The 11,892-nt window shown below is 43.7% G+C and overlaps 1 protein-coding gene across 1 annotated transcript; it reads right to left on the reverse strand.

Annotated features, from left to right (window-relative positions):
• Nucleotides 1-1,279: 1,279 nt before the first annotated feature.
• On the reverse strand, nt 1,280-9,433 carry PCYB_081350 (hypothetical protein; the record flags this gene model as incomplete). The annotated part of the gene is made up of 4 exons (XM_004221873.1): nt 1,280-5,338; nt 5,455-6,378; nt 6,472-6,536; nt 6,967-9,433. The coding sequence occupies 4 exons, from the start codon at nt 9,431-9,433 to the stop codon at nt 1,280-1,282; spliced, it is 7,515 nt and encodes a 2,504-aa protein (XP_004221921.1).
• Between the last annotated feature and the right edge of the window lie 2,459 nt (nt 9,434-11,892).

The following is an 11,892-nucleotide window of genomic DNA, read 5'->3' on the forward strand; positions in this document are numbered from 1 at the left end:
ATAATAACAACTCACGCGGGGTCTCTTAAACATCCCGTCGTCGCGAAGCCAACCCGCCGCTGCCACTCGTCTGAAACTAACGGATGCACGTTAAATGAAAAAATCAGGGAAAAGGAAAAAAAAGGAAATCACATACATACAAGGGTTGAAACAAAACAGGGAGAGACAACTGAATTGGGACGTCACGCAAGCGTCGTCATGCAGAGTGGTATGTGCTTAGTGAGTCATGCAAGTTTGTACGCTTTTGACACGGTTTGGATTGGTACGAAGGGGTGGTGATGGTCAGATGGGAATTATTGACAGGGGTGGACTGAACGGGGAAAGTTCCCACCTTTTAGGGCAGATGTCACAACAACGGTGTGTTTGCTGTGGCACGACAGGGGGAGGCGTACCCTAGAAGGCGCTCCACCTAGTCACTGCGTCCCCACTGCATCTCCCCTAGAGGTATATCAAATACACCACATTGCTGCATCACCGCATTACTGCATCACCGCATTACTGCATCACCGCATCACTGCATCACCGCATTACTGCATCACCGCATCACCGCATCACCGCATCACTGCATCACCGCATCACTGCGTCCCCACTTCACCTGCCCCTAAATGTATATCAAATACACCGCGTTGTCCTCGCGCCGGAGGGCCCACTCATTCTTCTTCTTGTAAGTAATATCTATGTAGTCATCCGAGAGGAACAAATAGCTGAGCTTTATCCTGGAGAGCTGTATATCCCTAGCGCATTTGGACTGAATTTTTAAAAACCCACTAAAGAGACCGGCATTTGTACAGTTCCATATTTTGAAAGACAGGTCTAACTTAGAGTAGGAAGCCAAGCAAGTACCTGTACTGTTAAAGTTAATACAATCCACGTCTCTCTTATGTCCTTGAAAAATTTTCAACTTTTTTGCATTTTTCAAATCGTATAGATAAATACATTTATTCATATTATTTGCCACAGCCAATCGTTGTGTAAATTTATTAAAGCAGCAAATAGGGTACTGTTTAACTAAGGTGTAGATTAAGCTAGTCGATAACTTCAAGCATAAAATACGAACGTTGTTGGATGGGTCCAGTGAATTCAAAAGGATATCAATAATTATATCCATGTAGAGGATAAAGAAACACTTATAATTTTTATCAAAATGATGAGAAGGAATAAAATTTTATTCATACAGGACACTCTTTTGTGGACATTACTCGTTATATAATGTAGCGTTTTTAAAAATAAATAAGGCTCTGTTCTTCCTGTGTTAATTAATAATTTTAAAAAGCTCATGTTATTCATGGAAGAGTGTGTATAGATCGAAGATATTTAAAATAAAGTGACATATGTTAATGTAGTTATGTTCATTTATTTGTGATTTCTTTTTTCTGTTCATTTGGGCCATCTTTATTTTGCTTTCATCACATGATAAGTTGTACAATTCGTTGTAATAACTTTGTCCTCTGCTTATGGATTCTACGGGATGAATTTGGTCTGATGAACTCACCTGATTAACTACTCCAACTACTATTTGGGATGGGGCTGACCCAGTTGTCCCTATATCTAGAGCTTCGTTCGATTTTCCCAAGAATGCACTCCTCCCTTCACTGTGTACATCAGAAAACACATTCTCATAAGAGTTTAGTGAGAGCTGTTCTTCTCTCTCCGATTCAAGCTCTCCTCCCACTTTTCCGTTATCTGTGCACCCGACAAAATCGTCCAGGTAATTTTTTAAATTTATTTCACTCACGGAATTGCCTAACGTTTTATCGCTCCCTGCAATGGGCATGGCTGCCCCCAAGAAGGGGGCACCACCACCAGCAGCAGCAGTAGGGGTAGCACCAGTAGGAGCAGAAGGAGCACCACCACCAGCAGCAGCGCCACCGCCAGGAAGCGTTTCTCCTGGAGGTGCCCCCCCAAGGATGTAGTAATCCTTCAGCGCCTTAAAATAATTCTCATCAATCATCCGTTCGTTCAAAGTAAAGTCTTCCTTTTTTAAATGCAAATTGAAGGAAAGGTATGACATATTTTTCATATTGCTAGTGAAGATGCCCCTCTGAACCAATACATGAAAATCCCACGTGATAGAAAAACTCAACGAAAGCAAGTGAATAAAGTGAAATAATTTAAATTTGTTAAATTTATTATCCTTCTCGATTAGGTATTGTGTGTCTACAAAAATGTAGTAACAAATGTGATGCACAATTAGGGTTATCATACTGGCATTGGTATAAAACGTTTTTGAGTTCCTTAAATAATGTGATTTCACCAAAAGTAGTAGTAATAATAGAGTAAGGCAAATTTCGTCAGCATAGATGTATGGGTAAAAGAAAAAGGATCCCACTTTTGGTATAATAATTGTAATCACATAGGTCCCTGTCGTGTCATATAACGATATTTCATCCATATTTTTTTCTATAATTCTTTTTTTCTTATTATTTATTCTTAAAATTTCTGTGGATGTTTTAGCATATTTATCCAAAGTCTTGTCCTTTACATTAGCTATCACGGTGCACATAAACCTCTGCAACTGTATTCGTATGCTCTTGTCGTATGGGTACATAGATATGTAGCTCAGTAGAAACAGATTCAGCGTGTTACTCTCGGGTAGGTTCTCTATTATGTATTTCCTAAAGTTGAACAGCGTAGCGGGGTCGTACCTCCCCCCCTTGCTACTCGAGCACCACAAACTTAGAAATCGCAACATAAAGCAGGAGTACAACGTCTTCACATACACACTGTTGCAGTACACATCCACGGAGTTGTTTTCGAAGAGGAGTTCCCGATGAGGTGCCAGACTTCTCCGCTGAGTTTGCACATGATGAGTATGGCTACCACGATGATCGAGCCGTGGGGTGCGACGATGTCGATCACGCTTCACATACAAGTATAGACTAGACTTGTCCGACGAATAATTGGAGAATTCATCATCTGAGTATTTCAAAAACCACTTGGTCGATCCCGCCACGGTTCTCCGACGTACCCTCAAATCTTTGTAATAATTGTACTGCATCATGTGATATTTCTTCCTCCTCGCTCGAGTGCTGAAAAATTTTGGATCTTCTACACTATTCCACAGACAACAGCTGGTACCTGAAGAGGCGTTTCGAATGAGTCTGTTTGCACCCCCTCCTTCGCCCTTAACCGGTTGGCTATGTATCCCATAAGGTTGTTCCTTAGAGCCGGGCCTCTCAGGAGAGTTACTACGATCGGCATTACTGCGGTTACTACGATCGGCAATATTGCGGTTACTAAGATCGGCATTACTGCGGTCTGTACCATCGGCATTACTGCAGTCACTACCATCGGCATTACTGCGGTCACTACCATCGGCACTGCTGCAGTCACTCCCACTGTTGCTACGACATTGTGTGCGGTCACGGCGATTGTTGAGCATCTCTCCCTCTAGGTGCGGTAATTCCCTTTTCTTCGACTCTCCCTCCTGGTGCGGCAATTCCCTTTTTTTGGTCTCTCCCTGACGTTCTACCACCCCAGAAGGATCAACACCTAGAGTTCCCCCCGGATCCACGTTAAAGATGCTGCTCCCCTCGTCATACCTATACATCTGTAAATTTTTATACTTGGAAAACTCCATAAAATCGTTACACCGTCGCTTGAGACTCCCCATCTTAATTCCCAAAATGAGGTACTTCTTTTTATATTCTTCACTTAAGAAATATTTTTTTTTAAATTTGTTATTATATATATATGGCTCATCCAAGTGTAGGGAATCAATAATAAATTTTTCTTTTCTTTTTTTCTCTTGGATTTCGTATCTGTCTCTCCTTCCTCCACTAATGGTCACATAAACGTTTCCCTCACATCTACCCTCCTTTAGTGAGTGCATCTTGGAGAAGTAATATATCTGAGTCGACATCGGGATCAACGTTGACAGCGTGGATTCCTTTCCGTGAATACACAACGAGAATGGAATCGAAGGAAAACTCACTAGAAAGGAAAATAACTCTCTACAAAGATGCACACATTTGGGTGGCAAAAAAAAAGGAAATAAAAACTTCGTCAAAGGCAAGGCCTTTTGGGACAAATTGCTGTCTCTGAATAGAACGTAACTTATGACTGGTATTTGGCTCTTCACGATGTAGCTGGAGGGGTTCCTCTCATTTGCGCTTCTACGCATTTTTTCGCTTCTATGCATTTTTTCGCTTCTATACATTTTTTCGCCACCATGCACTTTTACGCGGGGGGTGCTCTTCCTTGGGGGGGCACCGTGGTATACTTCTTCGCTATTCTCCTTTCCGCGCTCCGCGAGGGGGATGCTTCCTTGGGGAACTCCTCCTCTTCCGCTTCTGACCTTTCGTCGATCGTTGCTCCTGCCGCTGCTTCGGTCGCTACTCCCATCGCTGCTGCTCCAGTCGTCATCCTCTCCACGAACTGCGCCGCGAACTGCCCCGCGAACTACGGTGTTAACCTTCCCGCCAACCTTGCTGCCACCCGCGCGCACCCTGTTGAGGACGCGCACCGAAGTGACGTCCACGCCCAGTTTCATGTGGCACGTCTCCGTGGGGACCACGCACATGGAAGCAAAGTCCGAATCATACAAAGATCGCAGGAAGCGCCCGCTGTCATATTCATAAATGAAGACCAAGTTATTCAGCGAAGTGATATACAACAGCGACGAAAAGGTATTAATATACACATGATTTATTAATTTAAAATTAATTTCATTTTTCTTCTCTAGTTTCTTAAAAGAACAGTAAAGGCATACATTGATCATATTTTTTATCTCCCCATGATGTCCCTTCCTCTTTTTATGGATTTTTCTCCTCACATTGTAGAAGCCTCCTTTGGAATCACCAACAGGTTTGCTCATAGTGCACGAGGTAGCATAATAGAAACCTTTCATTAGCTTTATCTTTAAATCTTTTTTAATTTTTAGCATGTGCAATAGGTTGTCTTTCCTTTCCGTAGCTTTTCCATAATTGTATAATCCTTTTTTTTTAAAAAAGCTTCTCATATAATTTAGAAAGAGAATTTTTTTTTTTTGTCGAATCTCCATCTCTTTCTTCCTTAACGATTCTTCATCTGTCGTTATAGCTATTCTACATCTATCATTTTTGCAAAACAGATATGCAAAATTATTTTCATCGTAGTTGCTTTCATTCAAATTGAGAAGAATCAGATTGTTACTAGCATCACAACTTAGAACCCAAAATGATTCCGTTTTTTTGTTCACTGAATATGTGTCTTCTCTGTTGGGGTCATTTTCATCGATAACGCTGTGGATGCTTCTCACGTAGTTAAAATGGCAAGCCTTAATAAACTTCTTCAATTTAAAACTTCTTAGATCCCATATTAAAATATCTCCTTTGCTAGACCCCCCTACCAGGTAGTTCTTCTCACAATGCAGAGTCGTTATGAATACATTTTTTTTAGAATATAGTTAGGGATGGGTAACTCTCGGATGAATTTACTTCTCATCCCATTTGTTTTCCCTTCTCTGTTTCTCACGATTTTTCCTCGAGAGGATTTTCCATAAGAATTAATTAACGCACTTATAACATACCCATTAGTAAAGCTTAAAAAAATGTATATGTTGTGATTCCGTTCTGCTATTGCGTAGGCCACTATGGATCTACCTCTCCTATCCATTTTTCCTCTTTCACTATGCTCACCTTGCATAGTGCACTCCTTATTGTGCAATAAATCTGTTAGCAGATCACTGCACCTACGTATGTTGGGCGGAAGGACATGCTCCATATGCAACCACGCAGTAGCATCCCAATTATCTTCCCCCCCAAGTTCTGAGTTCACTTTAACGGCTTCGTTTTTTTTTCCACCAGAGATGCCACCATTTCCACTCTCCACAATTTTTATCCCTTCCATGAGTCTCTTCCTTTTTGGCAAAAGCCAAATTTTTTCCAACTTGGTCGTCTTAAACCAGGAACCAAGTAACCCCTCAAAGAGAGTAATTCTATAAGGGTTCTTCCTATTTATAAAAAGAAATAATAAATCATCCTTGCATTTAGCATACTTCTTAATAGGGTTCATTTTATTCCCCTTGGTACCTCTACAGATGGTACTGCTTTTTGTTAAGTTAATATATTCATGAAGGTTGTTGGTGGAAAACATCATCTGATCGTTGGAAGCAGTCTTGGATTTTATTGATTCTGTTGAAAAATTACTTTTTAAATAACTTGGAGTCATCTCTGTGCTGTCATTTATTTTTATTCTAAACTTATTACTGTTGTTGTAGTTACTCCCTCCTTCGTTATGATTACTCGCTCTGTTTTCCTCTCCGTCGTCCTCCTCATTTAATAGGAAATTCCTTCTCCTACATATGCGTTCCTTGTATATCACTATAGGGATGGGACTCTTATGTGAACCCAAGTACTTCTTCGATACCTTCATTAGGAAAAAGGACTTTATGTTTGACTGAAAGGAGAGGAAGAGACTTGAAAACTTAAGAGGTAAGGTGTAGCTGTAGAAGTTCCCTTCCGTTGTCCAGGCGATTATCGAGCCGCATACATTCTTGGACAGCTTCTGCATCACGTCGAAGGATTTCGTTTTCAGTCCGCTGCTTTTGAAGATACCTGCGGGGGGGCGGAGTGGAGTGGTGCGTGGGGAGCGGCATGGAAGTGGTGCGCGTGGAGCGGCGTGGAAGTAGTGCGTGGGGAGCGGCGTGGAAGTGGTGCGATATAGTCGGGCGTGGAAGTGGTGCGATATAGTCGGGCGTGGAAGTGGTGCGATATAGTCGGGCGTGGAGGTAGCGCGATATGGTCGGGCGTGGCTAGACGGGGGAGCTACCGAGGGAAGAAAAAGCCCTGTCGACGCGGCGAGGTGAACACATCGAAAAGGGTCACCGCCTCGTGGTAGGCAGATGAAGTGGGAACGCGTCCAACCGTGCAGCTTAGTCACGCCACGTAGTTTCTCCGCTTAGTATAGCCGCCCAGTCTCGCCGCTCCGTCTCGCCGCTCAGCCACGCCGCTCATCCAGGACGATGCGAAGGGCCGCAAAACTTACCCGAGGAAAACCTCAGCAGGGGACGACGCACAACCTGCAGGCCCACCCAGTGGGGGTTCCTGCGCCTCCTCTTCTGCGAATTCTGGTGGTAGTCCGGACAAAACAAATCCATCAAAGGAACAAACATAGAGGAAAGGTCCTTCCTCTCATAAATGATTAATCTCGTTTCCTGTAAAATTATAACATAGCTATCTATGACCCCTATACGACTGGAGTTCCCATTCGTAGCAATTTCGAGCCAATCCTCAGCAGGAGTGAGGTTAGAAATAAACTTAGCTTCTATCAAATACAACCCATTGCACTGTTTATACCCATCCTGACACTTCACACATCTGTCGTGTGCTTTTAAATTCATATCATGAGATGTGTGTACATTGATTTTTAACAGTTCATCCATTATACAATTTTCTGCAATTTCACTGACAATTTCGTTGTATAAATCAAGTTCTGTTTTTTCTATCCTGATTACGAATCTGCATTTTCCTTTGTAGAATGATAAAAAATCAGTTAAGTCCCAACATATAATATCTCCATTCGATAAGGACGCAACGATGAATACTGGACAACTGAAAAGATTGTTTAGTTTCTTGTTAATTTCATCCTGCATGGTCTTTGCATATTCTTCATTATGTTCCGTGGATGAATTATTTCCACTCCCATCTGCTTCATTATCATGTAACATCACCCTTTTAAAATTTTCCTTTTTTTTATATGAGCTGTATAACTTCCTTTTCAATAATTTAAAGCACTGAATGAGTGACCTTTGGTTATCCTCTTTAAGGTATGGAACTAACCCTGTTGCGACGCAGCATATTCTTACATTCTCTGTATGGTTACCTCTCTCCTTTTTGTTTTTATTTCTTAAATTTTCTGCTGAAAAATTTTGCTCCTCCAGGGTGGCATAGCTATTTGCTTGTCTCCCCCCGTTTTGCCTTAAAGTGCCTCCACCAAGGTTTTTTGCATTCCTCCTTTTGCCATGCTTTTTTTTTAGAGAAAAGGCTCCCCCTTCTTCGTTTCCTCCCTCTTCAGCACCGGCACCGGCACCCTCCCCAGCTGCTTCACTCCCGTCGACCACTTCATCTCCGTCGATTGCTTCACTACACGACCCTGCTGCTACTCCCTGGAGTTCTCTATCCCCTACATCGATAAGCACCCTCTCGTTCATTTCCCCCGAACTGGAAGACGAAGAGTGGTGTCTGTCGATGGAATCCCCCACGAAGTAACTCCCACTTCTAGCAGAACCTTTATTATCACAGTGATTTGAATTTGAAGCAGTATCTGCGATGCCTCCTTTCTCTCCTCTGCCTCCATTATTTACCCTTCCTCCTTTCTCTCCTTCCAAGTCCCCCCCCTTGTAACCGCTCCCCTCCATGTAATTATCCAATGTCAAGTGCGCAATAATCTCTCTGCTTTTATTCCCCCAAAGATCCATCAGAAGCACCTTCCTATCTCCACACAAAAGAATAAACCGTCTATCTGGTAACACTCTCAAATTGTAGATAAAAAAACTGAAACCCTTTACTATTCTAAAACATCTCCCTTCATCTAGAGACCAAAAATATAGGCAGTTATCCAAGTGAAGCGATATTAGGATCTCCTTTGATATGCATTCGATGAGGGATGAGCAAGATAGTCCAAAGCATAACTGCACGATGCTGTTGCTACACGTGTTGTTGTTATTGTTTAGGAGGATACAATATGGGAGAAAGTTTATTCTATTTTCTGGGGCCTCCACTTCGGGGGCCTCCACTTCTGGGGCCTCCACTCCTGGGGCTTCCACTTCTGGGGCCTCCACTCCTGGGACTTCCCCTCCTTCTGCTTCTCCCCCCGACTGGACATCTCTCCTTCCTCCGCTGTACACATATGTGCTCGTTCCGTCACCGTTCACCTGTTCCGTCTTTGTCTTTCCTCTCCCATCTCCCCTATGCAGTTTAACCTCACTAGCCTTATGTACAGTGTCGCCTAGTTCTCCTCCCCCTGGGGAAATACTACTCACCCGCAAACTGCTGCTCACCGGCAAGCTACTACTCACCGGCAAACTACTACTCGCCGGCAAACTACTACTCACCGGGGTTTCATTCCTATCGGGGTGTTTCCCCGCAACGTTAAATTTGTCACCTCCCCCGGTGCCTATTTTAAATTCTTCTTTGTAACGTCCACCTGGCGACACAAACACGGCACCCACACCGTCCACGCGAGTTACACATGTTTCATTCGAAGCGGGGAAACTGGCACAGGCATTGGCACCGACATTGGCACAGGCGTTCGCATTTGCAGCGACACTGGCACAACTACCGCCCCCTCGAGCACTACTTGCATTTTCTCCAACTTTAAACAAAACGATGCTGCCCTCGTAGCTACCCACGGATAAAACGGTGCACCCCTCATTCATACAGTAGCATGAAATGCTAAAGGGGGACGTGAAGTTGGGCCATATAATCGATCCTAACTTTAAATCCTCATTCATTTTTTATTCATAGTTGTGTGCATACTGTAGGGGGAACGGGGGGGTGCTGCTGCTGCGAGGACACTCGTGGAGAAGGCAGCTCCTTTGGCGGTGGCGCACCTGCCTGATGGACGTGGGCAGCAGGACGAGAATCAAATAAAGTCAGCTTAGTCACAGCCAGTCGGACAACCGAATCGCCCAAATCAAATTTAAAACGTGCCTTCCTCGGAAGCTCGCACATTCATGTCTCCACAAGGCTTCTTTTTTATTAGTATGATCGACGCATTGGTTTGGTCCCCTTCGCTGCTACTTAGCTGCTTCTTCGATGCTACTTCGCTGCTACTTCGCTGCTACTTCGCTGCTTCTTCGCTGCTTCTTCGCTGCTACTTCGCTTCTACTTCACTGCTCTGTGTGGCGGCCTGTTCGTCGAGGGGTCCAGGATGCCTCTTGCTCACAGCCTGCTTGTTATTATCTGCCAGTCCGCTTCCGCTTCTGTAAGTTCGGTTCAGCTTCCCTAAGCTCGCTTCCGCTTCCGTAAGTTCAGCTTATTCTATTTATTTCGTTTTCTTTTCCCGTGGATATCAGCTTAGCCTCTCGCTGCGCCCAATACTCCGCCCGCGTGCAGCTGCCGCCAGCAGGTTTTATTTATTTTGCTCGCCTTTGTATACGTTTCTCCTTTCTGCCGCACTTTTCAGAATATTCAGTCGCACATAATCAGCTTAACTCCGCACCTAATCAGTTTAACTCCGGGCAATCAATAGCCTTAATCGCGCACGGTCATTTTAATCCCTTTCTGTTTTTTTTTTTTGTCGGCCCTCACTTGGTCAAAATAAAATTCGTTTGGGTCACATTTCACCTTCGTCCCGCTTAGCATGTGCCTTGGTCATTCCACCCTACCCATGTATAGCTCTACCCCTACAGGCGCATGCACATATTGCATCACCTCCCCCCCCCGTGATGCCAAAATTACTTATTCTCAATTCTATGTGATAACATGGAAGTAAAACGTACAGGAATGGTTCCTTCTTGCGCTTTACCCTTTTCAAACGTTAGAAAAATAACATGTGCTTAGCCCAGCCTACCCGTTTTTACTACATCCCCTAAAAGGAGGACATGTCGGGGCAGCAGCTCATCTCTTTGTAAACCTGACCCACCCATAAGGTCCATAACGAATGGAACAAATGCAAAAAGAGATAACACTTGGTTAAACAAAAAAGAGTGTAAAATGAGAAAGCAGGGACGGAGTCAACTAAGGGGGTAACCCATGTACTTATGCTTCTGCGTACTACCTGCACGTGTCTCATTTAGCTTTCCCCTCCAGTAACTCTTCATTTGTGTACCCGTGGGCATCCCCATAGGTACGTATTTGTGGGACTCAAATTTGTGAAGTAACACCCCTCGCCATGACATGTCATGATGTGCCACAACGGTCCGTAGGAGAAAATCCTAACAAGGAATTTCTTAACCTAATCGAACTACCGGTGGTGGTGGTGGGTACCTAAACGTTTTCGAAGAACTGAGCGAAATGGAGGGGTCCCCCAATGTAACCGCAGCTTTGTAACCGCAGCTTTGTGACCGCAGCTTTGTGACCGCAGCTTTGTGAGAATAACTTTTTTTTTTTTTTTTGCTCCGTTAAGTCTACTCGGTCTTGCTACGGAAGGGACCGCAAAAATGGTGCTACTCTTTTTTAACCCCCCTTTTCGATTTTTGTTTCAAAAAAATGTCTACAAATGGGACACTTCTGGTAATTCTCCCTGGTGGAGGGTCTACAACGTGTGACACGCACGCCCCAATTGGGTTTTCTACAGTGGGGTGGTTCCGCGAGGCGTAACGCAGACACGGCACAAGGCGAACCTTCGCAAGTGTGAGGCCTGAAACGACTTCACCTTCGCAAGTGTGAGGCCTGAAACGACTTAACCTTCGCTTGTAAATTGACCTGCACTCAGGGGTTAACATCCCCCCCCACACCCCTTCTTCCATACAGGCACCACACTGCAATCCAAAAAAAAAATTGCAATTTTTTCAACTATTCGGATTTTCATTCGTTAAAAGTTAATTTGAAAATTGGGATGATAATTTATAAAAATGAGGAACGTTGAATCGACACGCACTTCATTGGAGTGGTACGCATGTGCGCATTCGTATGTACAGGACACACACATGGGACTCATGCAAGCGCTTGTTGCGCACACGAGAACTCGCGTAAATTTTGCACAATTAAAAAAAATATATAGTGGACAAGTAGAGGGGGGAGGGAGAGAAGGTGAATATGTGAACTAATAAAGCTACTCTTCATGTGAAGGTATCACGGGAAGGGGAGGAAGGGAAATTTCAAACAAACTTTAAAAAAAATAAAATAAAATAAGATAAAGCGCAGGCGTGCCAGTTGCGCGCGCATGTATGCATCAGATGGTCACCTCTACATGTTCCTTTGAAACATATTAAAGGGGAAGAGGAGAAAAAATGACGATGTGACTAAA

The sequence above is a fragment of the Plasmodium cynomolgi genome, chromosome 8 (genome assembly GCF_000321355.1).
Source record: "Plasmodium cynomolgi strain B DNA, chromosome 8, whole genome shotgun sequence".
In the NCBI taxonomy this organism is placed as follows: Eukaryota; Apicomplexa; class Aconoidasida; order Haemosporida; family Plasmodiidae; genus Plasmodium; species Plasmodium cynomolgi.